The sequence below is a fragment of the Bos indicus genome, chromosome 17 (genome assembly GCF_029378745.1).
Source record: "Bos indicus isolate NIAB-ARS_2022 breed Sahiwal x Tharparkar chromosome 17, NIAB-ARS_B.indTharparkar_mat_pri_1.0, whole genome shotgun sequence".
Classification (NCBI taxonomy): Eukaryota; Metazoa; Chordata; class Mammalia; order Artiodactyla; family Bovidae; genus Bos; species Bos indicus.
The window spans coordinates 72,803,228-72,829,117 of record NC_091776.1 but is presented as its reverse complement, the minus strand read 5'-3'; the positions used below and the strand labels follow the sequence as shown (position 1 = coordinate 72,829,117).

The 25,890-nt window shown below is 61.6% G+C and overlaps 3 protein-coding genes across 16 annotated transcripts in view; 2 read left to right on the top strand and 1 right to left on the bottom strand.

Annotated features, from left to right (window-relative positions):
- ARVCF (ARVCF delta catenin family member) overlaps positions 1-805 on the top strand; it is a 30,609-nt gene extending 29,804 nt beyond the window's left edge. For all 12 annotated transcript variants that reach the window (XM_070770068.1, XM_070770072.1, XM_070770069.1 and 9 more), the window contains one exon: positions 160-805. Coding sequence is in view for 3 of the 12 variants with exons in the window: in XM_070770072.1 (XP_070626173.1) it covers positions 160-186 (27 nt within the window). In the remaining 9 variants the exon portion in view is untranslated. The remainder of the gene's footprint in view (positions 1-159) is intronic.
- Positions 745-15,742, bottom strand: COMT (catechol-O-methyltransferase). Of its 2 annotated transcripts, XM_070770079.1 has the most exons (6): positions 15,623-15,685; positions 7,641-7,707; positions 5,903-6,194; positions 5,014-5,207; positions 4,673-4,804; positions 745-2,600 (listed from the first exon to the last, which is right to left on the bottom strand). In XM_070770079.1, the coding sequence occupies exons 3-6, from the start codon at positions 6,192-6,194 to the stop codon at positions 2,400-2,402; spliced, it is 819 nt and encodes a 272-aa protein (XP_070626180.1). In that variant the 5' UTR covers positions 7,641-7,707; positions 15,623-15,685; the 3' UTR covers positions 745-2,399. The 2 variants fall into 2 exon arrangements, with proteins under 2 accessions (XP_070626180.1, XP_070626179.1); XM_070770078.1 differs by lacking the exon at positions 7,641-7,707 and having other exon boundaries at positions 15,623-15,742.
- TXNRD2 (thioredoxin reductase 2) overlaps positions 15,641-25,890 on the top strand; it is a 28,160-nt gene continuing 17,910 nt past the window's right edge. The window contains exons 1-8 of one of the 2 annotated variants that reach the window (XM_070770076.1): positions 15,641-15,783; positions 17,478-17,543; positions 20,741-20,797; positions 20,916-21,057; positions 21,426-21,500; positions 22,125-22,203; positions 22,600-22,662; positions 23,540-23,610. In XM_070770076.1, coding sequence (XP_070626177.1) covers positions 15,690-15,783; positions 17,478-17,543; positions 20,741-20,797; positions 20,916-21,057; positions 21,426-21,500; positions 22,125-22,203; positions 22,600-22,662; positions 23,540-23,610 — 647 coding nt within the window. In that variant the 5' untranslated portion in view covers positions 15,641-15,689. Of the gene's footprint in view, positions 15,784-15,810; positions 15,864-17,477; positions 17,544-20,740; positions 20,798-20,915; positions 21,058-21,425; positions 21,501-22,124; positions 22,204-22,599; positions 22,663-23,539; positions 23,611-25,890 lie in introns of those variants that run through there. The other variant, XM_070770077.1, reaches the window with a different exon arrangement.

Here is a 25,890-nt window from a genome sequence, read left to right as displayed (position 1 = left end):
GGCGGGAGGGACCCTGGGCCATCGGAGCCTGGAGGTCACAGGGTGAGATGGGGGCTGACCCTCCACACCTCCCAACGCCCCAGCACAGGGCCCCCCGAGACCCACCTTCCCTCAGCGGCCGTCAGCAGGCCTGCTCAGGCTTCCCTTTTCCGCCCGCAGGGCCTGGGCCTGGCCGTTTGCTCTTAGGGTCTGACCCCTGAAGACACCGCGGGAAGGGGCGCCTGGACGCCCGTGCAGAACCCGCTGCGGAGCTGGGAGCCCTCTGGCGGCGGGCTGGGCGGCGCCTCCCCCTCCAGCCCTGGCTCCCCACTCCTAACTCCCGGGCGAGTTAGCGTCCTGACATGGTGCTGTGTGCAGCGTGCGCCTGGGAAACCCAGGCCAGGGTGCCCGGCGTTGCTCTGGGGCCAGCGGGGACCCCGCGGAGTGCGGACGGGTGAGGAGGGGGCTCAAGGGCAGGGAGTCTGGCCCAGAGGCTGCAGGGGCTTCCTTGGGCCCTGAGCAGGGGCGGCGCTGGGGGACAGCCCCCGCAGAGACCCTGAAGGCAGAGAGCGGGGGCTAGCTGTGCGTGCCCTGCCCACTGCCCGCCGCGCCGGGAGCCCCTCCCTGGGCACTGTGGCCCTCGAGTGGCACCTCTGGGACTGGCCTTTGGCAGCAGTGGGGGGACCGCTGTTGAGTGCCTGCTGTTTGCGGCTTAGAAACCAGAGAGACACTGATAAAACATCAATAACAAAACCAAACTAAGACTGTTGGTAGACATCTAAATTTTTGTAAGAAAAATTAAAAATTATAACAAGCAACAAAGGAACTTCCCGTGTCTGTCTCCACAAGCCACTCCCCTGTCGTCTGCTGGGTGGGCCAGGGTGGCCCCGTGGGGTCCGCTGCATCTAGGCCCCCGGGATGTGCCCCCCACACGGCCCCTCTCTACGCACAGAGGCATAGGCTCGATCCTGGGTGGTTAGCGGGGCCCCGAGGTCTGTGGCTGGTCTTGGGCACAGGTGGGCTTGGCCAGAAGGGGTGATCTCGAGGTGAGGGACCCAGAAGACCCTCCGAGGCGGCTGACGGTCCAGCCGGCCGCTTGAGGGCCTTGTGGCTGGAAGGCCAGCGTTGGGGCCAGGGGTGCCTGTGGATGTGAGTGGGCACCGGCCAGTCACGTCATTACAGGCAGCCAGGCCGCCACAGAAGCAATGCAGCTGCTCCAACTGTGCCATCTTGTCCCAGACCAGGCTGAGCGGGATGGGGACACGGTGCACCCAGAGCCACACCAGGCCCGAGGCCAGCACTCGGCATTCCACACCTGGCCCAGCACTGCTTGCTTAGTGGCCTGCGGGCTGCCCAGGTTCTCAGTGGGGCTCAGCCCAGCCCGCAGACATCCCCGTGGGGCTGAGCGGGGCGGCCAGTCTGCAGCGGCCGAGGGGAGCGGCGGGTGCCTGGTGCGAAGCTGGGGTGTTGGGGGGAGACAGAGCAGCACTCGGGTCGTCTCTCACCTAAAGAATCAGGTCCTTAATTTCTACCTCAGTGTCTTCTAAACAGGGTGTTCGTCTGTGAGATTGGTAGCGGCTGAGTAGAAAAGTTGCATTTCATTCTTAAAAGGAGGCGAAAGGAGTCGGGAGGGTATGTTTTGGGGGCAGGGGGGGTAGGGGGTGATCACCGAGGCACTGCTGCCACCTGGTGACGGCAGAGCGCAGGTGCAGGCTGCGAGGGGTGCGGCCTGCCCGACCTGCTGATTGGAGGGGGGGAGGGGGAGAGGGAGAGAGGGGAGGAGGAGAGGTGTGTGAGTGTGTGAGACTGTGACTGTGAAAGTGAGATACTATGTAAGTGGCTGTGTGACTGTTACACTATGAAACTGTGACACTGTCATCCTGTGTGACACTGCACGTGTGTGACTGTGGGACACTTCACGTGTGTGTGACACTGCACGTGTGTGTGTGAGGCTGTGACACTGCACGTGTGTGTGTGAGGCTGTGTGTGACACTGCACGTGTGTTTGTGACTGTGTGACACTGCACATGTGTGAGGCTGTGACACTGCACGGGTGTGTGTGACTGTGTGACACTGTGCACATGTGTGAGTGTGGATGTGTGTGACACTGCACGTGTGTGTGTGGCTGTGTGTGACACTGTGCGCGCGCGCGTGTGTGTGCACGCGTGCACACGGCACTCACGGCCACGGCTTGCCTAGCTGGTCTTCGCAGGCAGGCACCTTCCTTCTAGATGGACTGCCACGATTCTGGAAGGGGAGCTGGTCGTGCTCGGGGCAGGCCAGCCTGACAGCCTGGAGCTGAGAAGGGGCGGCCGCGGGGCTGCTGCCCTGAGGAATGACCGGCGCCAGGGACGCATGCGCCCAGGGCTGGGGCCGCCTCACCCTTCAGCGCCAGGCGTGGCGGGGCACCCCGAGTGGGGCTCAGGGCCGAGCAGGGCCGCTCAGGCCCTTGTAGACGACCTTCTCCAAGCCGTCCACCACCTTGGAGTACTCCAGGTACGAGCTGAAGTGCGAACATTCGAAGCGGCTGTTCCCGCGCACGTACTCCAGAAAGTCGGGCGCCCCAGGGTAGATGACGTTGTCAGCCAGCAACACTGTCCCCTCCCGCAGCAGGCCGCACTCCTGTGGGGACAGATGCAGGGCTGGAGGGCATGAGGGCAGCCTGGCCGGAGGGGGTGGGGGTGGGGGGGTGGGGGGTGGGGTTGGGGGCGGCCCCACCCCAGCCCCTCCAGGCAGTGGCCACTTCGAGGAAGGGCTGAGCAGGCAGGGGGGGCCCTCAGGCCCTAGTACTGCACATGGCGCACAGGAGGGGCTCACTGCATGCTGGGGGGCGTGAGAGTGCAGATGGCGGGGACCATACTGCGGCCAGTGGGTGACCAAGGGCCGTGGGTGCCAGGAACACGGCCTCCTCCAGGTCACCGAGATGCCTGATGACCCATGCGGGGGCCGCTGGCATTGGTCACTGGAGGTTCAGTAGAGCCCGACCAGGGAGACCCTGCAGGGTGGGGAGGCAGACCTCCACACCCACAAGCCTGCCCCTCAGGTCCACCCTGAGGCACCCCAGTCTCCACCAGCGCCTGGGCAGTCGGCCAGCATGTCAGGCCTGGCTCTACAGAGGGAGGGGCAGCTGCACTTCCATGCCCCGCCAACCTCACCCCCAGTCTCTCTAAGCCAGAGGAGGAGCTGCTCGGTGTGTGTGAAACTTGCTCAGTTGTGTCTGACTCTCTGCGACCCCATGGACTGTAGCCCACCGGGCTCCTCTGTCCATGGGATTCTCCAGGCAAGAAACGGGAATGGGTTGCCATGCCCTCCTCCACGGCAACTTCCCAACCCAGGGATGGAATCCAGGTCTCCCACATTGCAGGCAGATTCTTTACCATCTGAGCCACCAGGGAAGCCCTGCTTAGGTTACATCAAAAACCGAAAGGAAATGTTTCCCTGGGAAAGAGGTGAAGGGACAGCCCAGCTGCTGCGCTAGAAGATCACAGCTTTCTCTAATGATCATTAAAGTGGCAAAAAAAAAAAAAATCCCCCAAAAGGAAAGCCAAGTCAAGCAGGAGGCCCCAGGCGTGTCTTAAGTTGCTAGTGAGACCACAGAGATGGACGGGGATCCCCTGGTGACTTAGGAACACGGGGGCCACTGGAGTGGGTGCAGCCCTCAAATCATCCTGGTAGCGGCTGCCTCCCTTCCATGCCTGGGCCCTGAGGCCGGAGTGGAAAACACAGCTGTGAGGTCAGTGAGGTTGGGATAACAACCCATGAGCCAGAATCTGAAAAAAGTGGGCCTCTGAATCATGGAGTGTTTCTCCTAAAAAAGGAACTTCCCCGTGATACAGATGAGGAAGGGCCACTGGGAGCAGCAGCCCGGCCTGCCCAACCCCAGGAGCAAACACTCAAGGTGAGCTGGGGCTCAACATGTGGGGCACTGAACCCATGGGTTAACCTCGGAGGAGGCAATGCAAAGGCCGGCCGCCTGCCCGGGGACGGAGCCCTGGAGTGTCTGACCAGAGCCGTGTGCCAGCACTCAGAGGACCAGAGTGGGGTCCCCTGTTCCCGAAGCCCCTCCTTCCGCCCTGGGTGCGGCTTCAGGTCACGAGGGTGCCAGGCCTCACCATCCTTCGTCTCTGGCCGCCCTGCTGTAAGGACACCAAGAAGCCCGTGGAGAGGCCTGAGCGATGGGGACGAAGGCCACCTGCCCTTCCAGCCCCTCGCCCAACCAAGGCGGCGTGGCCAGGCCAAGGCAGAGCCAACTGCAGAACACGCCTTCCCTTCTCTTGAGATGACCAGCCGTGAACAAGTGGTTCTGAGAAAGCTGTTAGGTTCCTAGTTGCCAAGGGCAGCAGGGCTTCCCTGGTGGCTCAGATGGTAAAGAATCTGGCCACAGTTCAGGAAACCTGGGTTCAATCCCTAGGTCAGGAAGATCCCCCTGGAGAATCCCATGGACAGAGGAGCCTGGCGAGGACAGTCCGTATGTGGGTCACAAACAGTAGGACGCAACAGAACTAACACGTTCGCTTCCAAGGGCAGTATCTGCTGCTTTCTACGGATGCAGGCCGTCCACGTATGCTCCCCGAGGCCCACGCGCCCCGGCCCAGGCCCCCACGCCCCTCTGTGTCCCGAATGCACACAGGCCAGCCCATAGCTCCCCAGCCAACCTCTGCAGGGCCCGACCTGGCCACAGACACAGGGCTCACCTCCAGGAGAAGCATGTCCGGCAGGTAGCGGTCCTTCCAGTGGTCGAGAAAGACCATGTCCAGGGTGTCCACATCGTATTTCTTCTTCAGCTGGGGGATGATGTCCTGGGATGCTCCAAGAACAACGGTGACCTGGAGCAGCAGACCCCCACCCAGTGAGCCTGGGGGTCCCGGGAGACAGGTCCCACTCTGCCCCACCTCTGGAAGTCTCCCGCCCTGCAGACGGGGCTGCCAGCCAGGTGAGTAAGCATGGCTTGGAGCCGCTGGGGTATGACCCCAGCCCTCCTGGCCCTCGGAGCCTGTGCCCACATCCGTCCACCACCTCAGGGACAGCGCCGCACCTTGTCCTGCAGGCCTGCAAACTCCACCATCCGCTGGGTGATGGCGGCATAGTCGGGATTGAACTCGATGGTGAGCAGCCGGGCGCCGGGCAGCAGCAGGCGGGCCATTCGCACTGCCGAGTAGCCGCAGTAGGCGCCCAGCTCCAGCAGTACGGACGGCTGCTGTTCCCTCAGCACCCTGTCCACGATCTGGCCTGCGGAGGTGGGGGGGGGGCGCCGGGGGTGATCAGGTGAGCAGGGAGCTTCCCACCTGCCACTCCCCCACCCCTCCCCGCGCTGCGCCCTCCGGCCAGGCCAGCCGCAGGCCCCACCACGCTCAGCCCGAGCTCCCGCCCCCAGGCCTCTGTGTTTTGGCTTGGGCTTGTCCTCCCCTCCCAGCATTCCCGGCTGCCCCCAGCCTGGCCCCGCCCAGAGCGGTACTCCGTGGAAGCCCCACCCCACTCTGGCCACGGGCTGCACCGAGAACCTGCCCCGCTCCCTTGAGCTGGACACAGTCGGAAGGTTCAAGGCTGCTGGAACCCTGACGTCTGTCCCCAGGGTTCATGTCCGCTGCCCTGACTCCGGGGGTGCCACGTATACCGGCTGGAGTCCAAAGGGCGGGAAGCGGCCTCGGGGGCGGGGCGAGGCCAGGCGCCCCGCAGGACGCAGTCCAAGGGTCTCCATGCACCCTGGGGCCAGCCGGGACACCCAGGGACCCACGGCCCGCCCCGGAGGGCACCTGGCTCTGCCTGGCGGCTGCCAGCGAAAAAACCATACAATGACTCTGCTGTTCCCCGTCCCCTCCAGCACTGGCCGAGGCTCCCTGACAGCACCTCCGGGAGTGGGGGGCGGGGCTTCCCCTACAGCAGTCCTCCCGCGGGACCCGCGCCCGAGCCTCCCCACCACCCACCTTTCTTCTCGCCCACGTGCATGGCCCACTCCTTCTCCAAGCTGTAGCTGTCGATGGCGGCCACCACGCTCTGCGGGTCCCCGGCCACCGCGTGCTGCAGCACGTGCTGCAGGATGCGCTGCTCCTTGCTGCTGCCCATGAGGAGGTTGCGGATGGGCTTCATGATGAACTCGTTCCAGCCGATAAAGGCCCGGCCGAAGAACTGCAGGTCCGTTGTGGCCAGCCACCGCAGCGCGAGCAGGGCCAGGCCTACGCCACCAGCGACCAGCAGCAGGGGCGGGGCCTCCAGCATCTGCGGGGCAAGGGGGGGGGGGCTTCAGGGCGGGGCCTCCAGCATCTGCGGGGCGAGGGGGGGGGCTTCAGGGCGGGGCCACCAGCACCTGCACTGGGGCGAGGGGCGGGGCGGGGCTTCTGGGCTCTGCTAGGCCCCGCCGCCCGCAAGACGCGTGGGACCACGTGGTCACCACGGTGTTAGTAACCTTCCCGCCTGGCTGACCCACCCAGGAGGTTCGAGAGGCCAGCCCCGTGCCCGGTGGCTAGACCCAGGTGAGACGACCGGGGCCCCGCCCACCTGCAAACCACATCCCCAGGGACTCCGCCCTGGGTGGAGAGACCGGGGTCTCTGGCAGCCTGGGGCACGGCTGGCCCGAGGCTGGACACTCCCCACAGGGACGGCCAACCGCAGTCAGAGCCCCCTGGGGCACACACTGGGGACAGCCCGGGAGCTCGTGTGGCCCGTGAGCTTCCGCGGACGGACACAGGCAGCCCCAAGCCGGCTGTTCCACACAGGGGCAGCCTGTCCCGCGAGGACGCTTACCCTGCCGCCCACCTGCACCACAATGAGCAGGAGACCGGCCCTCCCCCTGGCAGGCGACCCTTTGGGCGGGTAGCAGGGGTCCCCAGTCAGAGGAGGGGCCCGGGGCCCCTGAGACACAGCCAGGCTGAGCCGGCACAGGGCAGAGGCCCTAAAGTGGGAAAGTGTGGGAAGCTTCCAGCAGGGCTGTGGTCACTCGTGGGTCACGCACAGGGAGGGGCCGCACAGGACCGGCTCCTCCAGAAGCACCTGTTGGGAAAGGCACGTTGGAGAGCAGGCAGCCTGAGGGTCTTGGAGAGGTGACCGCCCCTCCCTGGACAGCTCAGGGCTCCAGCGGCCTGGGCCACAATGAGGGTCTCGGCAGGCAGAGCAGGGAGGAACAGGGGAGCGTGCACACCCAGACTTCCCGGTGGTCTTGCATGCATGGCCTGTTTACACCAGGCACAGCCAGCACGTGGTCAGCAGGTCAGGGCCCCACCTGACCCACCTCCCTGATGGCCACGGCCCATGCCCCTCCTCCGAGCTCTGCTGCAAAGCAGACAGAGCTTGTGTGGAGTTCTCCTGCTTGTAGACAGTTAATCAGGAACCACAGCCTGAGGGACCGGAGTCCTGGCATGGGGGCCTGCCGCAGGCCGGCCCTGCCCTCGGGGGAGAGCAGACAGGCAGCAAGACATCGCCTGGAATGTCCCCCCAGCCCTGGACACCACGGACGGTCTCCCTGGTCCCTGTGGCACTGCCTGCAGGCCAAGCCAGCAGGTGCCCCACGGGGCAGAAGGCAGGTGGGGGGACTCTGGGGGTGCGGTGGAGTGGGGCTGACTGCACGTCCTGGACAGGTGACAGAATATAATGGGGGCGCGTGGCATGAGGTGGCCAGCACTGCCCACTGGGCTCCGTCCTGCCAGCTTAGGATCCTCAACCACACACCTGTGTGACTTTATCACGACTGTGTTCAGCAGCAGTGGAGAGAGGCTGGGCCACTTTGATGGATTCTCTGGGTTGATGAAAAAAACTAATCAATGTTACACATAAATATAAAAAAATAAAAAGTAATATTCCATTTAAATACCAAAGTCCTTGCTGGACCTGGAGTTGTGAAGGATAACGTAATTCCCACAATGCCTGAACTGTATAAAAATCAGGCGAGGACTCAGCCACCTGACAGCCCAGGTCTGCTAGGAGCTTCACACGGTGCCGAGGACCAAGAACAGAGCCACTGACGGAACCAGGCAGACGTGCTGGGAGGAAGCCCTCCAGGTCAGGGCCAGGCAGACCCCTCCTCGGGGAGACAACCCAGGGGGCCCCTTGTGCTGGGGGTCCCAATACTGGAGCGCCCACAGCTCTGCCCTTTGGAAGGGCCACAGTGAGGTCGCTCAGTTCCCCCAGCGGTGGCCTGAGGTTCCCGCCACCCTGCATGGCTCCGGGCCCCGGGAGGGTGAAGGGCCCTGCTGCCCTGAGAGGAGGATAAGGGAGCCACTGGCCAGAGGTGAGGGCTGGAGGCCGAGCGGCACCCTCAGACCCCCTGCTCTGCGCATCCCACACGTATCCCCCTGTTCCGTGTGTTCCACTCGCGTCCAGAACCTAATTTTAAGAAATAAAACCATAAAACTCATAGAAGAAAACATAGGAGTAACTCTTCATGACTTTGGATTTGGCTATGGATTCTTAGATACGACACCGAAAGCACAGGCAGCAAAAGAAAAATAGAATTTCACCAAAACGAAAGCTCTGTGCATCGAAGGGCACCATCAAGAGAGCAAAGGACAGCCCAGGGGGTGGGGAAAATATCTGCAAACCACCATCTGATGAGGGTTTAAAATCCTAAGTATACATAAGAATTCCTACAACTCAGAAAGGACCCAGTTAGAAACGAGACAGAACACAAACAGACATTTCCCCAAAGAAGACACACCAGCGACCAGGAAGCTCATCACTTGGACGTCTGATCAAAGCCGCAAGGCACCACTTCATACCCGCTGGGATGACCCGCCCCGTGCTGGCAGGGCCACGGAGAAATCCGAAACTCAAGCACGGCTGGTGGGAACCCAAGACGGAGCAGCTGCTGTGGAAAACAGCTGGCGGTTCCTCAGAAAGGTAAACAGAGTGACCGTATGACCCAGCAACCCCACCTCTGGGAGTGGACACAAGACGCCCGAGAGCAGCGGCTTGAACCGGTATTTGTCCACCCACGTTCAGGACAGTGTGACGGGCAGCGGCCGCCAGAGGACACGGACCGTGGACAGAGGAGGCGTGGTCTCTCCGCACACTGGGGTATCCCTTAGTCACACTAAGGGATGACTAAGGTGACTGCAGCCCTGACCCCGTCCCACTGGGAGGGACGTGCGGACACCTGCAACTTCACAGAGGGACCGGGGGGACGTCACGCTTAGTGGGATGAGCCGGACACGTGAGGATCAATTCTGAATGATCACACCCGGATGAAACGCGCACGAGGGGCAGTTTCACACAGGATGGAGAACAGAGGCTGCCAGGGGCTGGGGGCCGCGGGGAGTCACTGCTGAAAGGGGCAGAGCTTCTGCCTGGGGCGGCGTGGGAGTTCTGAAGACTGTGGCAACGGCTACACAGCCACGTGGACGCTCGATGCCACCCAACTGTACACGTGCACGTGCTTAGAGTGGTAAATTTCAACTCATGCATGTTTCACTTCATCAAAAATGGTGGAAAACCAAGAAAACAAGCAACCCTGTTTCTGGTCCTCTCTGTTCCCACAAGAAAAAGGAACACGGCAACTCCACTGGGAAGCAGGATCCAGAAAAACCAGCCCAGCTCCCAGTCTGCATGCCTGCTGGGCCGGCGCCTGCCCCCCGAGCCTGGGCACCTGGGGGCCTGCCCCACCTCACCAGGAGGCGCACACTCACCCCCTCTGGGAGGAGGGGAAGGCCATCGGTCCCGGGCCTCCTCCCCAGGCCCCGTGTGTGTTCCCCAAGCCCTAGAGATGGAGCACAAACCTGGGGGGGCGGCTCTCTCACAACAGCAACAACAGCCCACCCCCAAAGCTTCCTTATTATAAGCCCGTTCTTAAGTGGTCTCCTTGCAGACCCTCCATCACCTGGGATCGCCACCTACCCTCCTCCTGATAACCCCCCAAGGAGCTGATGGAGATGCCGGCCAGGTCCCCGGCCCCCTTAAGCCCAGGCAGGGGCTGCAGATGGCCCATATGCTCTTCAGTCCCACGGTGCACAATCTGCTAGGGCGCAGTGTCTGGGGTGGGGGTGGGGGGGTCCTCGCCAGGAGTCACACAGGCCTCCCTGCCTCCCCGAGAAAGGCAGGCCTGAGAGCGCGGTGCGAGGGAAGGGGGGCCGTGGGGGGCAAGAGGGGGAGTCCTCACGAAGGGGGAACCAAGCGGCTGCCCGAACTAGGGATGTGCCTGGGCCGGGGGCCTGTGCTCTTGGCTGGCGTGGGGCACGGCGTGGGACACAGAGGCCCGGGGGCTGTGGCCTCGTCTCCTGTCCGCTGTGATTCTGGCTCCGGACCGCAGGCCACAGGGACCACAGCTCTGCCGCTCCTAGGCTGGGGCGGGGCTGGCTCCGCCCAACTGGCTCCGCCCACTTCCTCCCGGTCAGCAAAAGAGCACGTGGTCCTCGGGGGCTCCTGGGCCGCCTGCCCACCACGCCCTCCTCCCCGGCCCCTCAATTCCCCCAGTCCCTGAAATCTTGTGCCCCCTGGCGCCTCTCCGGGGGCTCAGGGATCCCCCAGAAGCAACCAGCTGATGCTGAAAAGGAAAAAGAACAGTGAATTTGAAGCATTTAGTCTATGCCTCCCTGAGATGATACAGCAGGGTCCAGAGGGGCTTTCAGGCGTCACAGCACACTGGTGTCAACCTGCCCCACTTGCTACAACACGATTTGGATTAAGATACCAAACGAGCAAAGAGACGGTCCAACTCTTACATATACTAGTGGGTCTTATGTAACTTTATGACTGATGCATAGCTAGGCATAAATTTTTATGTACGATTGTGTTTTTTTATATACATACGCTGCTTCCCCACCTCCAGATGGTATGACCAGATCAAGTTCTGCAGTGCCTTCCAGGGACTCTATCCTGACTGGCTTCCAGAGGAACAGGCACTTACGTAAAGTAAACCTTCCTAAAACTCCCAAAGATAGAAGCACCAACTCAACTGTTTTTCTCGTTCGTGTACTTGGGTAAATCTTTGCTAAATAAAACCAGCTTAGTAAGTGTTCATCTCATAAAATAGGTGTATCTTTAGAGTTGTCAACATTACATACATTGCAACACACTTAAGTCTCCTTGGTTGACTATCGATTAGTCATTTAAATTATAAATTTGATTTTAATCAAAGCCAGTCACTATTCTCTCTTTTTTAATATTCACTTATGCATTTGGCTGCACCAGGTCTTAGCTGCAGCGTTGGGGATCCAGCTCCCCGACCAGGGATCACACCCGGGCCCCCTGCACTGGGAACGCAGTCTTAGGCACTGAACCACCAAGGAAATCCTCCAGTCACTATTCAGACAAACTTTCTTTCCATAATGATTGTGTTTCAGTCTGCCTGAAAACAGTTTCCAAAATCTTTTTGGTAACTTGAAACCTTAAGAGTTCTACCAAGTTAAGTTAAACAATAGACATCCCGTTGTTCTGCCAAAAGTTTTCATTTTAGGTTTGAGGCATTCGTCAAAAAGAGAAAGCACTCGTTACACACAAACAAACAATTTCACTTTTTAACAGAAGATTACCCAACTTAATCTCAAATCTAGGGACTTCCCTCACGGCCCAGTGGTTAAGAATCCGCCTGCAAATGCAGGGGACACAGGGTCAATCCCTCGTGCGGGAAGACTCTACGTGCCACCGAGCAGCTGACCCTGCCTGTGCGGCTACTGAAGCCCGTGTGTCCTAGAGCACACACCCTGCAACAGGAGAACCACCGCAATGAGCAACCCGCACTCCCCAGCTAGAGAGCAGCCACCGGAGAAGCCACAGCAACAAGACCCAGCTCAGCCAAAAGTAAATAAATAAGACAATTTTTTAAAAATCCCCAAATACACTCATTAGGAGAAAAGAAGTAAGAGAGAAGTAATACTGCACACACCACCAAACTGAGCCGGCATCTACACCCAGCCCTTAACAGTGTGGGCGAGTCCCACATCACGCGGTCTGGAGTCCCAGAGGGGAAGGGTCCTGGGCGGTGCGTCCACCACACGAGCGAGACTCCAAATTGCAGCTCTGGGGGCTCCCGCTCATAATCCCAGGCAGCAGACCGACAGCATCATCGGTTTGTGCACAAAAAAATTGCAGTTGTGGTTTAAGTTTCACAATGCTGTTTGACTCGCTTTGTGAGTCATAAGATTCCTTAGACCTGAGGGGGCTGGCTGGGTCCACAGGGGCTTAAGAAATTCCAAGACCCAGTCCCTTTCTTATCTAAGTGCCACCTGACTTGCCGGTAGGACTGATGTGCTTGTGGTCGAGGGGTCAGAGGTCGGTCAGAGGCCTGCTCCTCTACTCCTGAAGCCTGAACAAGACAACCTCCATTTAAATTTCCCTGTCACCGAATATCTGTATAATTTCTATATAAGATAAAGTGCTGAAACACTCATGATTAAGAAGGCATGAGTTTAAGTTTCTATACTTTGGCTTCTGATGTTTATATAACAAAGAAGCTAAAGACATTTGAAGGTGAAAGTGTTGGTCGCTCCGTCGTGTCCAACTCTGTGTGACCCTGTGGACTGTAGCCCGCCAGGCTCCTCTGTCCATGGGACTCTCCAGACAAGAACACTGGAGTGGGCTGCCATTTCCTCCTCCAACCTTATGGATTATGCGAGCCTATCTTCACAAAAGTTGCTCATCTGCTACAGAATACTGGGATAGGACGGATAATTTGCAGTTGTCTGCTTCCTCATTCTCTCTATAAAATAAAGGCTGCTAACGGTTACAAACTTCAATCAACGCGTGAGAATAAAACTGCCACTAGTCCAAGCAAAGGAAAACAACTTTGTCCCCGAGCCAGGAAAACGAACGCGAAAAGCACGCAGAGAATGTGGAATACGTTTTTGTTGAGGGAGGAGAGTCATTTTTGTCCTCAAGCAAAATAACAAAGGGAGACAGGGCTCCCCTGGTGGCTCAAGGGTGGAGAATCTGCCTGCCAACGCAGGAGACACGGCTGTGACCCCTGACCCGGGAAGATCCCATGTTTCGCAGAGCAACCAAGCCCGTGCGCCCTAGAGCCCGCACTCTGCAACAAGAGGCCCATGCACCAGACCCGAGAGTAGCCCCCGCTCGCTGCAACTAGAGGAAGCCCACGCAACAATGAAGACCCAGCACAGCCAACAAATAAAAGGTAAAAAAAAGAGGGAGACAAATCCTTGTCAATTACAAACTTGCCCTCTGCCTTCCACAAGGGTTAAGTCACGTGCCCCTGCAGATGCTGACCTCCCACGCCCCGAAGGAGTTCAGGGAAATGAGGCCCTCCGTGCTCAGGGAAAACCGGCAGGACAGGTCTTCAGAGAGTCAGTTACTCTCAGGAGCTGATTTTATGAGCCCAGTGCTTGCACCTTCTCGTATCTAGAAAAGCACTGGATTCCTTCCTGGCAACAGCTGCTCCTTGTGACCAGCAACCTCCCGCAGGCTTGACTGCAAGCACTCCCCTTCGTCAAAGTCACACGTACACTGGCCTCTCCCCTTCCTCTTTCGAGCGCCTTCCCGAGCGACCTGAAATGCTGCCTCCCAGGCTGTGGGCCTCATTTTGCCCCAAATAGAAGTTGTCGCAACTCCTGTGTTGTGACAGAGGACAAGATGGTTGGAGGGCATCACCGACTCAATGGACGTGAGTTTGAGCAAACTCCAGGTGTCAGTGATGGACAGGGAGACCCACGCACTGCAGTCCACAGGGTCGCAGAGAGTCAGGCACGACTTAGTGACTGGACAACAACAGAATGGGACCAGAACTGTTTTGTAAACATGAATACTCTTCACTTGACCACTGATCAAAAATGGAAGCGACCACAGAGAGAAATTCTGTCTCAGTGGAGAAAACAATACACCTTGCGGGTCGTCAGAGTCCAGTCCTGCCCAGTCGATGCCCTTGAAGTTTTATCACCACCTGCGTGTCGGGCTGCACAGCCCGCCTGCACCTTTCGTCATCGCCGGATCCTCAGTCCTTCCGGTTTACTCAATATTCGGGATAACGCTCCAAACGTCAGTTTTCCTCATTTTCCTCCCTCCCTCCCGGCCTGGGACTCAGTCCTATCACTGCCCATGTCCTCCTCGGTCTGACAGAGCCCTGCACGCTGAAGGGAGACACAGTGGCGGGAACTTCAGATGTGGGCCACGGCACGAGCCGCAGGGCGCCCGCATCTCCCGAGCTCTGCTCCCGATGGAAGTGGCCTTGCCACGCAACCCTGATGTCTCCACAGACGTTCATTCACATGGCAACCAGAGAAATCCAGCAGATGGCCACCGCGGCCTCACGTCACCATCTAGTGACCTGAGAACTCGACGTCTAAAATCTTCTCAATTGACCTCCCTCAGGACTCAGAACGCTGGGTTACTGTGGCCTCCGATCACCCACTGAGGAGACTTGGTCCCTGCCAGACCCAGCCACGAGGCCTCTTGTAAAGACTGGAACAAAGAGCTGAGTGTGTGTCACGGCTCGAGGCCACTTCTCTACGATGCCCGAGCCCCCCACGGTGTCCACCCAACAACTTCACAGCTTCCGGAAGAAGCGACACGTCCAGCACCACCACCCAGCTCTGCAGGAGGGCAGGAGGCCAGGTCCAGCGGGCAAGCTTGGGTGGGGGTCCCAGGGACCTGTGCTTCCTCTCTGACTCCCTCAGGCCCCGACACCCCACCCGCATTTCCGCTTTCTAAGGCCCGGCGGCCCCTGAGCCAGTCCGGTACAGTGCTGTCACCTGTGTCCACCATGTCTATCTGACCTGACAAGCCTAAAGGAAGCTGCTGGTCAAACCTCAAAGGTGGCAGCAGGCCGAGGGGCCCAGGCTTCTTCCTGGGAAGGCTGCCAGTTTCACAAAACGTAAGGCCCAGGAGGCCCCAGGCCTGCCAGTGGGACGGGGACACGGCTGAGCCCTCGTCTGGGCCCCAGAGTGCTCCCTCCCTGGGGACCCGAGGTGCTCAGACCCTGCTCTGCAGCCTGGACCCAGGTTCGCACTCTCCCAGAAACCGCCAACCTGGGAGTCCGGGTCCCAGAGCCCTGTGGTGGCCCCCCCTCCACACCCAGTGCCCAAGGGGACTTTCTCCTGCAGCACGGCTCCCTTCCCTCCACCAGCCTGGTGTCCCTGCTGCCACCATGTCACAGGGCCCCAGCCCAGGTCAGAGTCCCCACCCAGGTCGGAGCCCCCATCCAGGTTGGAGCCCTACCCAGGTCAGAGCCCCCAGCCCAGGTCGACGCCCCGACCCAGGTCAGAAGCTCCCAGCCCAGGTCTGGGGCACCTGTCCCACTTAAGGTCTGGGGAAGCCACCTCATGTCCCGAGACCCACTCCAGTTCTGGGAGCCTCCCCATCATAGGTCTGGGAATCCCCAGCCCAGGTTAAACACCCCTTCCTCTGGAGACCACCCCAGGTCCTGAGACCCTCACTGCAAGTTGCAGCCCCAATCCAGGTCCAGAGCCCCCCTACCCAGGTCAAAGACCCCCACCCCAGGTCAGATTCCCCCCAACCAGGTCAGAGCCCCATCCAGGTCGGAACCCCCCACCCCAGGTCCAGAGCCCCCACCCCAGGTCCAAGCCCCAGCTCAGGTCAGAGGCCCCACCCCAGGCTGGAGCCCCCCAGCTCAGGTTGGAGCCCCCGCCCAACTTGGAGCCCGCGTCCCGGGAGGATCCTTCCCCGGGGTCCTAGACGCCCCGCATCCGTGGCTCCAGCCCCGCGCGGACCCCGCGGGCGGCCCGACTCCGGGCCCGGCCGCGCGCACCCACCTCGGGTTCGTAGTCGCCGGCGCAGGCAGCGCGGCGGGCAGCCCGGCCCGAGGTCCCCGGGGCGGCGATGGCGGCGCTGCGCGGGGCGGCGACGGCGGCGCTGCGCGGAGCGGCCGCGCGTTTCCGGGGCCGCGCGCCGGGAGGGGCGCGGGGCGCCGCAGGTCAGCGGGCGCGGGCCGGGGCCGGGCGTGGAGCGGCGATCCCCGCGGCGGCGTTAACCGGGGAGCCGACCGTGGTGGGGGTGGGTCACCTCCCGGCTCAGCAGGAGCGGTGACCGCCGGCCAGGTCTCCCCGCTCCTCCCCAAGGCCCTGCCCCATCCCTGCACGTGCGGGACTCAGGAGGGGCCCTTCCCCTCTGCTGGTGGGCGCTCCGCGCTGTGCTGGGGCGCCCTGGGGGAGGGAGCTGACACTGCGGACCCCCTGGACGGCCAGGGGTCCTGGGCCCACCCGTCCCCCAGGGCCACAAGCAGGGGTGGGGGGCGCCTCCAGGGTCCTGAGCAGGGGCGGGTCTGGGGACTCCCAGAGGTGGCCTTGGGGGCACCACACACCCCGACCTCTCCCAGCACATGCCTGCCCTGGGGGGACCACGCGGGGAAGGCGGGGCAGGCCCCTTAGTGGAGAAGGCGCCCTGGGCAGAGCACCGCCCCCTGCCGGCTGTGTGTAGCTGGGGCCTTAGGGCGTGGGGCTGGGGAGGTCGCGGGGTCTGGCCAGAGGGTCACAGCTTGTTAGGCAGGGCAGGGGGCGCTGCTCCTGGGGGCTCTGCTGGCCCTGTGCAGGCCCCAGGTTCAGGGCTGAGCAGAAAGCCTGGCGGGGGAGGGCTCAGGACACCGGGCGACAGGCCTTGCAGGCCGAGCAGAGGGCCCAGGCTGTGAGGCGCCCTGGGGAGCCTTGGAGCGCACGGGTGCGTGCCCAGCGGGCGCTCCAAGGGCAGTGCCCTCTCTGGGGTCCACTGGGGCCCTTCCTTGCAGACAGGCTGCCCAAAGCCCACAGGTCTTAAAGGTGGTTTCCCGCAGTGGGGCCTACAGAGGCCCATTGGTCCGCCTCCTCCCCGCTTATCAGACGAGGGGGCTGCTGGGTGTGCCCCATGGGGAGAGCAGACCATCGAAGATAAGCCCACAGTCCTCGCGCCATCTGTTCACGTGGGCAGGGAGAGTGGGGCTGGCGGAGGGGCTCTGCGGGCCAGGGAGACCCCACAGACACCGCAGGGCGGCAGGAGGGACCTGCCCTGGCTATGGACGGTAGGCACCTCCTCCCAATCCCCGCCTCCCTGAGCAGGGGAGAGGAGAGAGGCCCCGGGCTTGTGCTGATCTTCTTTCTGCCCACGGGCGAGGCCTGGTGCTGGGGGTCCCTGGCTCGGAGCTGGCCGCCCCTGAAGACACACCCCCCCTCCGCCCCCCCTTGCGGACCCCAGTTCTGCTGTCTCTGGGCTGCTTTCCGTGGGAGCATCTGCAGAGACGGCCTTCTGCGGAGAGAAGACGGGGCGGCCGGTCTGCCAGGGGCAGGGGTGGGGGCTGCAAGCGGCCTCCAGGGGGCCCAGAAGCGTTTCAGAGCCGCTGCCCCACCAGGGTCTGCAGGCCCTCGGAGCGGCTGAGCCGCACGGCCCGACAGGTGGACTTGAGAGAAGCTTTCCCGCCCGCTCCTGCTAGGACGTCGGGTGACGTCGCGCTCAGGGCGGCTCACTTGCCTTCTCGATGTGGGTGGCGGGGGTCAGTGCATGCTGGGGGACGCGTGCTCACCCCAGACCATCACAGGGCCGGGTGTGGCTGTGGGACCGCCCCGGAACGTGGGCGGCCTCCCTGGTGGCACCTCCTGGCTGGTCCCGGTCCTTCCTTCTGACGCCCCCTCACCCCTGCAGGCCGGCAGTGCTACGACCTCCTGGTGATCGGCGGCGGATCCGGCGGCCTGGCCTGCGCCAAGGAAGGTGCGTGTCCTGCGTCCTGCATCCGGCCGGCGCGGCGGGGCCTCCGGGAAGGCACTGGAGCTCTGGGGGCTGGGGGTGTGCCCCGCACGCGTGCTCTCTGCCGCGGGCCTGGTCCCCCTCCCCAGGCAGCCGGTGACCCACTTTCTCTTGCTGTAGATCACCTTGCGTTTTATGACATTTTGTCTCAATGGACTCACGCTGCGAGTATCCTTACTTTCCGGCCTCTCCCACGGGCCCCATCATGTGGAGATCATCCGTGTTGCTGCGTGTATCCAAGTCTTGCCTTCTCACGCGGCTGCATGGACTTTGCGTCCATCTCACCTGTGGTTGGTCCGTTCGCCCGTGGACTGGATTGTTTCCTGTTTGGGGCTGTTGGAAACGTTTGTGTGCGTGTGTCTCTGTGTGGATGCGTGTCGTGAGTCTGCTGGAGAGTCGCCTGGAAGCAGAACAGCGGGGCCGTGTGGTGAGCCTCCCGTTCAGGTGCTCTTTGGCTCTTTCAGCGGGGTTTTGCCGTTCGATGAACAGGTCTTTGACGTCGTATGTCAGCTTGATCCCTGAGTGTTTCATGGTTTTCAGACTGCTTTGTTAAGACGTAAGTCACACACCGTGTAGATCGCGCGTGTAAACTGCCTGATGCGGTGGATTTTGCATTCGCAGAGTTGTGCGACCGTCACCCCGAGTTTGTCTTCTGTTGTTTCTCGTTTGTGCTGGTGTTCAGTGTCCGGGCTTTTCCTAGTTGCAGGAGCGGGGCTGCTCTTTGCTGGGGGGCTTCTCAGCGCGGTTGCTTCTTTGCTTGTGCGGCGCAGGCTCTAGGGTGCACGTGGATTCTTCCCCACTGGGAGAGGCTCACCGGAAGGGGGACTGTGACGCGGAGACGTAAGTACCCCGACCCGGAGGCGACGACTTCGCCCCGCGCCTGCGTGTCGCCCCACAGGGGACCATAGGGCTCTGCCCTGTCTGCGCCCGCATCCGTTCTGATGAGAAACCTGCCGTTTGTATCTTCGTTCCTCTGTTGCGTCTTTCTCCTCTGCTTGCTTTTAGGGTTTTCTCTTTCTGTTACTTTTGAGCAGTTTAACGATAGCATGCCAATTCAGGTGTGTGCTGAATCCTCTTCTGCCGGAGTTCATCGAGTTCTGTGGGTCTGTGGGTCAAGGTTCCGTCCTCTGGGCCCTAATGCCTGAGGTGGAGCGGATGTCATGGCAATAGGAATAAAGTGCCCATAAATGTGATGGGCTTGGATCATCCCGACACCACCCCTGACACCATCCATGGCAAAGTTGTCTTCCACAGAACCGGGCCCTGGTGCCCAAAAGGGAGGGGAGACCGCTGGGTCATAGTTTCACTGATGCATGACACTGTCCAACCGTCAGTCGCTCCTTCACAGGGGCGACGCTAGTCCACGTGCGTCCGCTACTCCGGCTCCCCTCCGAGCTCGCCCAGCTCTCTGCATTGTGCATAGTTTCCATTCCTGTTTGCAGGCTCCCTAATGAAAGAGTCTGCGGCGTCTGCTCCTCTGTGAACCCCGCGTGGGGCAGGTTTTAAACGTGTTTTTATTGGAGCACGGTTGCTTTACAATGTTGAGTTCGTCTCCTCCGCGTCAGCCGTGCGCATACACGGCTCCCCCATTTTGGATTTCCTGCCGCGCGGTGCAGTTTCATCGCTACACTTTGACGTGGGCACTTTTTTTCTGTCTTTCGTGTGGCTTCTTAGCTCTGCGCACACGTGGGGTACAGTTGTAACGCCTGCTTTGCTTTCTTTTCTGCTGCTCCTGACGTCACTGTCAGTTCTGGTCAGCTTCATGGACTGGTTGCATTTTTTGCTCCTCTGTGTGCCTGGTAATTTTTGTTAGAGCGCCAGACACTTTGGACTCTACCCTGATGGCTTCACTTGGTAAAGAATCTGCCTGCAATGCAGGAGACCTGGGTTTGATCCCTGGGTGGGGAAGATCCCCTGGAGGAGAGCGTGGCAACCTGCTCCAGTCTTCTTGCGTGGAGAATCCCACGGACAGAGGAGCTTGGTGAGCTACAGTCCATGGGATCACAAAGGGTCGGACATGACAGAGTGACTTACACTCGTTCATTTTCGTTTGCTGGGTCCTGGGTCTTTTTTGTATGTCCTGGGATGTAGGTAGGGACAGCCTGGTCTTTTCGAATTTTCTGCGTGAGGACTGTTAGGCAGGTCTGGTGCGGGGCCCAGTCCAGGCTTGCCTACTCGGAGACACGACCTTCCTGAGCCCACCCACTGCCCCAGAAGGCTGGGCAGCACTTCCACCCCACCTCCTCTCGGGAACGCCTGGCTCTCCCGGGCTGGGTCCTGGGGAACCCATTTCTGGGGTTCATGTCCGCCCGCTCCTGCCTCCCAGAGATCGCGGACCTTTGTTTTCTTCTGTTCAGTTTCTTGAAACCAGTATTTTGCACACTGTGTCAGGATGCTTGGTGGTTTTGAGCAGGAGAGTAACTCTGGTCCCCGTTGCCCCGTCCTGGTCAGGCCCAGAAGCTGGGTGTGGTTGTGTCTGAGGAGTCCCCTCGGCCGCAGCCTGTAAATCCAGTGCCGGGGTCCCGTCGGTTATCGCTGAATGAAGTGATTTTGTTAATGAAGACTTGTATACTCGCTTCTGATCGTGGTAGCCACGAGTCGAGCGTGTTCTATGGTGTCAGACGGTCATGCCCTCAGGGCGCAGGTCCAGGGCCTGGGGCTGGCCGCTGCTGTGCCCCAGCAGGGCCGGTGGGAAACCCACAGTTTTCCCTGGGCTCAGAATGCGGGGCTCGCAGCTTGGGGACCTGCAGGCAGCAGAGGCAGGGGGTTGCGGGGCAGGGCGTGGGGTGGAGGGGGCTCCAGGCGGGGGTGCAGTGTGGGGTCTGGTCCTGCTCCGCGTCTCGGGGCCTGGCTGACCTGCCATCTGACTCCCGAGCTTCGCTTTCCTGGGAAGAGGCAGCAATGCCCAGCTGGGGACTCTGTGTAGGTGGATGGGAACCCCCCCAATGGTGTCCAGGAAAGCGCGGAGTGAGAGGGGCCGGGGGCCTGTCTGTGGTATCCCAGGTCTGACCTGCCCTGGAGCAGGGTGGCGGGGTGGGCTGGGCAGCGCTGCTCTGGTGGGCAGTCAGGGAGAGTCCGGGTGCCTGTCCGCGGGCAGCGTGGCTGAGTCCCCCGGGGGGACTGGTCCCCAGCGCGCTCACCTGCCTGTTCCTCGTCCTTAGCCGCCCAGCTGGGGAAGAAGGTGGCCGTGCTGGACTACGTGGAGCCTTCCCCCCGAGGTAGGCCAGTCCTGGGGGTGGGGGCGGGCATCAGTCCTGAGGGGCTGAGCCCAGCCCGCTGGCTGGCAGAGTTGGGGTCAGCAGGGTGACAGCTCACCCGAGCTCCCCCCACCCCCAGGCACCAGGTGGGGCCTTGGCGGCACCTGCGTGAATGTCGGCTGCATCCCCAAGAAACTGATGCACCAGGCAGCCCTGCTGGGGGGCATGATCCGCGACGCTCCCCACTATGGCTGGGGCGTGACCCAGGCCCCGCACAGCTGGTGAGGGGCGATGGGGGGACCAGGGTCCCCGCAGCCCCCGGGCAGTCCCTTCACCCCCATGTGTGGGCCAGGCTTCTGGTTGTCTCCCCGGGTGGGTGGCAGAGGCTGCCTGCCCTCTGGGTGGGGCCTGGGCCCTGCTGCGCCCATGGCGCCCAGGACCCACCTCAGGGTGCCAGGCCCGGCAGGTGGTGGGGGTCTGCTCAAGGCCCCCCAGTCAGGAGCCCCTCGCCTGGCCCGGGGACGGCCTCCACCCCCACCACCTTGAGAAGTGCGTGGCCCCCGGGTGCGCCTGTGAAGGGCCCTTAGCAGGCCCGTTCTGGCGGGACCCACCCCTGAACCGTGTGGCCGGGCGCTATGTGTGTCACCAGGGCGACGCTGGCGGACGCCGTTCAGAACCACGTGAAGTCCCTGAACTGGGGCCACCGCGTCCAGCTGCAGGACAGGTACCGCTGCCGCGCCGGGCCCCGGGCGGTCGTGGGTGTTGAGGACTCCCCAGGCTGGGGAGGTAGGGAGAACTGCGGAGAAAGCCCGGTCGTCAGGACTCCCTCTGCTCCAGCGGCGGACTCCATGCTCCCAACACGGGGCCCGGGTTCAATCCCTGGTCGGGGAACCTAGACCCTGCAAATGGCAGCTGAGACTCGGCACAGCCAAATAAATAAGTAAATATTTAGAAAGTAAAGACACGGCACCATTTGGAAGTATTTTTTTAAAAGAAAGAAAGCCAGTTTCTGGGCACCAGGTGCCCCTCACCCCTCCTGGGGCCTGGCCTCACAGTCCCCTGCCTGCTGGCCCCCTTCCTTGGCAGCGGGACGTCGGTGGGTTCTGGGGGGACAGTACTGGGTGCGTGTGAGAGCCTCCTCTTCCTGGTGGAGCGTTCAGGTGACAGGACTGAGCTCAGAAGAGGCCCGGCCGCCTCTGTCCCCACACACCGGAGCTGCGCTGGGCCTTGGGACGCCCCTGCGTGGCAGCTGTGGTCCCCGTGTCTGGGGAGACGGCAGCCGTGCCCCCTGTCCCTGAGCCATGGGTGGCCTGAGGTCACGTTTGAGCATCCTGTTTTTATTTTGCAGGAAAGTCAAGTATTTTAACGTCAAGGCCAGCTTTGTCGACACGCACACAGTTTGCGGTGTCTCCAAAGGCGGGGAGGAGGTGAGCACCGGCCTCCTGGGCTCCCAGGGGCTGGTCTGTGGCCAGGGTGGGCAGACCCTGGGTTCACACAGCCTCTGCGCTGTCCCCAGCGATCCGTGCCGCTGGGATTGACAGGACATCCCTCCGGGGCCCAGGCTGGTCCAGTACTCTGTGACGGAGGAAGCGAGCACGCGAGGCTGCCCGCGGCTCAGGCGGCCCAGCCCAGCATGGCCTTGTGGGATTCTGGAGACCTTCTCCCCGGGGACGCTGTGTAAACTGGGAAGCTCTCCTGCTGGTGCTCAGACCTGTCTCGGGGCTGCCGCGGGGCCGGCGCCACAGGGCAGTGGCTGCGACCAGGGCACAGTGGAGCCCTCGCGAGGTGCCTGGGTGACCGCGGCTTCCTCGCTTTCTTCCCAGACTCTGCTTTCGGCCGAGCACATTGTCATCGCCACCGGAGGTCGGCCGCGGTACCCCACGCACGTGAGTGTCCCCGGAGCCCCCGCCCCAGCCCCTGAGGTCCGCCCAGCAAGAGCTGCCTCCAGGGTGGGGGACCCGGCGGCTGTGACTGGTGGCTCTGGACAGGCCTCCGAAGGAGGGCAGGGCGCTTGTCCGAGTGACCACACAGGCAGGGCCCAGCAGTGACTGTCAGTGACCCCCACCCGCAGCTGGGCCCGCTAAGGCTGCATTCAAAGTCCCTGACGGCCGTGGTCGGCTCCCAGGACCTGGCGATCAGCTCGGCTGCCTGGCTGCCCACATGCGGACTGGCCCGCTCCCACCCCACTGTCCCCTGAAGGGCTTTGGGGGTTGATGTGGAGCCACGGGTCCTGAGGAGGCCACTCGTTGGCCGCTCGCCCCGCTGCCGGCCAAGTCTGCCTGTGTTCTGGTCCCTGTGTTACCCAGACCTTTCGGTCTCCCTTGAGCAAACCTACGAAACTTTATTTTTTTTGCCAATTGGAACTGTAAACTGTTTGGAATCCGTTTCCTCTCTCCAGCACTTCTGACTCCCGAGGGCCACGGGGAGGGCACACGTCCCACGTCCCCCACCTGCTGGGGCATGGGGTGACCTGCACAGCCCCCAGGCGCAGGGCCCACCGCACTCTCCCTTGGGGACTGCCCAGCCTTCAGCCCAGCACCCTGGGGACCGGCCCGCCTGGCCTCGCCCCTCCCGCCCCCAGCCCTGGGTCTGATCCGGGAGTCCTGGAGAGCTGGAGGAAGAGGCTGCAGCCCCCCGGCCCCCAGCCCAGAGCCGCTTCTGGGGAGGTGCAGCCGCTCATGGGTGGTGTCTGCGAGCCAGCGTCTTCTGTGGGCACCCTAGGGGCCAGAGATGCCACCTCACATCAACCCTTCTCCTGGACAGATCGAAGGTGCCTTGGAATATGGGATCACGAGTGATGACCTCTTCTGGCTGAAGGAATCCCCTGGGAAAACGTAAGGCCTGAGGGGTGTCTGGGGCCCGCTCCCTTGTGCACAGGGTGGCTGGGTAGCCTGTGTTCCTTCACACGGAGGGAAGGCGGAAAGCCGGGCCGCTCTGTGCGTTCGGGGCTGCTCCCGCCCAGGGCTGTGTCACAGGGCGTGGCTGTTGTCCGCAGGCCTGGCATTCATCAGGGTTCCCGTGGGCCACCGGGGGGAGCCTGGCCCCTCTCCAGCCCTGAAAGATGTCCCGCTTTCACCTGCCCCCCTAGCGTCCTGGGCGCCCCTGAGATCGGCAGGGCCCAGGGGCCGAGCTCACTCCCAGCCTGGGGTCCAGCTCTGGGCACTGCTGCTGGGCGTCTCAGGGACCTGTGTTTGCAGGGACCAGACAGGCCACCAGAGGGCGGCAGAGGCTCGCTGTCACAGCGCCGGGCTGGGGAGGCCTGCTGCCCGAGGCCTGCGGGTGCAGGCTCTGCATGTGGGTGTGTGCCCGTGTGCGAGCATGTGTGTGAGCGTGTGTGTGTGCGCCTGGTGTGAACGTGTGTGTGCACACGTGTGTATGCCTGTGTGCGAGCATGTGTGTGTGCCTGTGTGTGAGCGTGTGTGCGCACACATGTGTGTGCCTGTGTGTGTGTGCGCCTATGTGTGTGTGCGCACCTGGTGTGTGCCTGTGTATGAGCATGTGTGTGTACACCTGTGTGTGAGCGTGTGTGTGTGTGCCTGGTGTGAGCGTGTGTGTGCACACATGTGTGCCTGTGTGTGAGCATGTGTGTGTGCCTGTGTGTGAGTGTGTGTGTGTGTGCCTGTGTGTGAGCGTATGTGTGCACGACTGGTGTGAGTGTGTGTGCGTGCCTGTGTGTGAGCGTGTGTGGGTGCGCCTGGTGTGTGTGTGCACGCCTGGTGTGAGCATGTGTGTGCGCCTGTGTGTGCGCCTGTGTGTGTGTGCCTGTGTGTGTACACATGTGTGTGCGCCTGTGTGTGTGTGTGTGCGTGCCTGTGTGAGCGTATGTGGGTGCGCCTGGTGTGAGTGTGTGTGCACGCGTGTGTGTGCGCGCACGTGTGTGTGCCTTGTGTGAGCCTATGTGCCTGTGTGGGAACACGTGAGCGTGTGTGCGTGGCGGGCCATGCACTCTGCACGTCCTCACTGTCCTGGCCTCACGAGGCGCCCTTTCAGGCCCAGGTGCAGCCCTTCGCGAGGGGCTCCTGAGAGCCCCCAGCCCCTTTTCTCTTCCCTGGTCGGACTGGCTGCAGAGAAGCCCCACGTGCGGGTCCTGACCATCCCTGGCTTCTTCCGCGCCGTGTGCACGGCCGGGGCTGTGTCCAGTCGAGAACTGCAGTCCCGGGTGGGTGCTGTCTCGTGGGCCAAAGGAACCGGGCCTCCCCTGCCAGGTGGGGCCCCTCGGCCACTCCCATCTACAGCCTGGGTCGCTCTGCCGCCACCTCCACAGGCTCCAGCTGTGCCCGGCGCTTCCGCCTGAAGTAGGGTATAATTTTATGTCACGTTTAGCACATTATCTGTTTACTCTGTAGTATCTGGGCTAATTCTCTTATCTCTAACTAGTAGGTTAAACGTGGTGTGGTTTCTTTTGCATTTGCTGTTATGTCATCTTTGGCGTCGGACACGACTGAAGCGACTTAGCAGCAGCACTAGCTGTTTAAAATGAGTGTGGGTGTCTAAGTGTGGGTTTTGAATGTGTGGCTGTGAGTGTGAATGTGTGTGGCTCAGTGTGTGTGTCAGTGACACTGTGGATCTGTGTAAGCATGTGTGTCAGTGAATGTGTGTGTCTGTGAGCCTGTGTGTCTGTGAGCATGAGCGTGTGTCTTGAGTGTGCCTGTGAGAGTATATCTGAGCGTGTTGTATGAGTGTGAGCATGTGTGTCTGTGAAGTGTGCGAGTGTGAGCATGTCTGTGAGCATGTGTGTCTGTGAACATGTGGGTGTGAGCGTGTGTGTCTGTATCTGTGTATGTCTGTGGGCTGTATCTATGTAAGAGTGTGTGTCTATGAGCATGTGTGAACATGTGTATCAGTGAGCGTGTGTATCTCTGTGTATGTGGCTGTGAGCACGTGTGTCTCTGAGCATGTGTGTTAGTGAGCATCTGTGTGAATTTGTGTATTTGTGTGTGTGGCTGTGAGCGTGTGTGGCTGTGAGTGGCCGTGAGCGTGTGGTTGTGAGCGTGTGTGCCTGTGAGCGTGTGTGTATGAGTGGCTGTGAGTGTGAGTGGCTGTGAGCGTGTTTGTGAGTGGCTGTGAGCGTGTATGGCTGTGAGCGTGTGGCTGTGAGCGTGACTGGCTGTGAG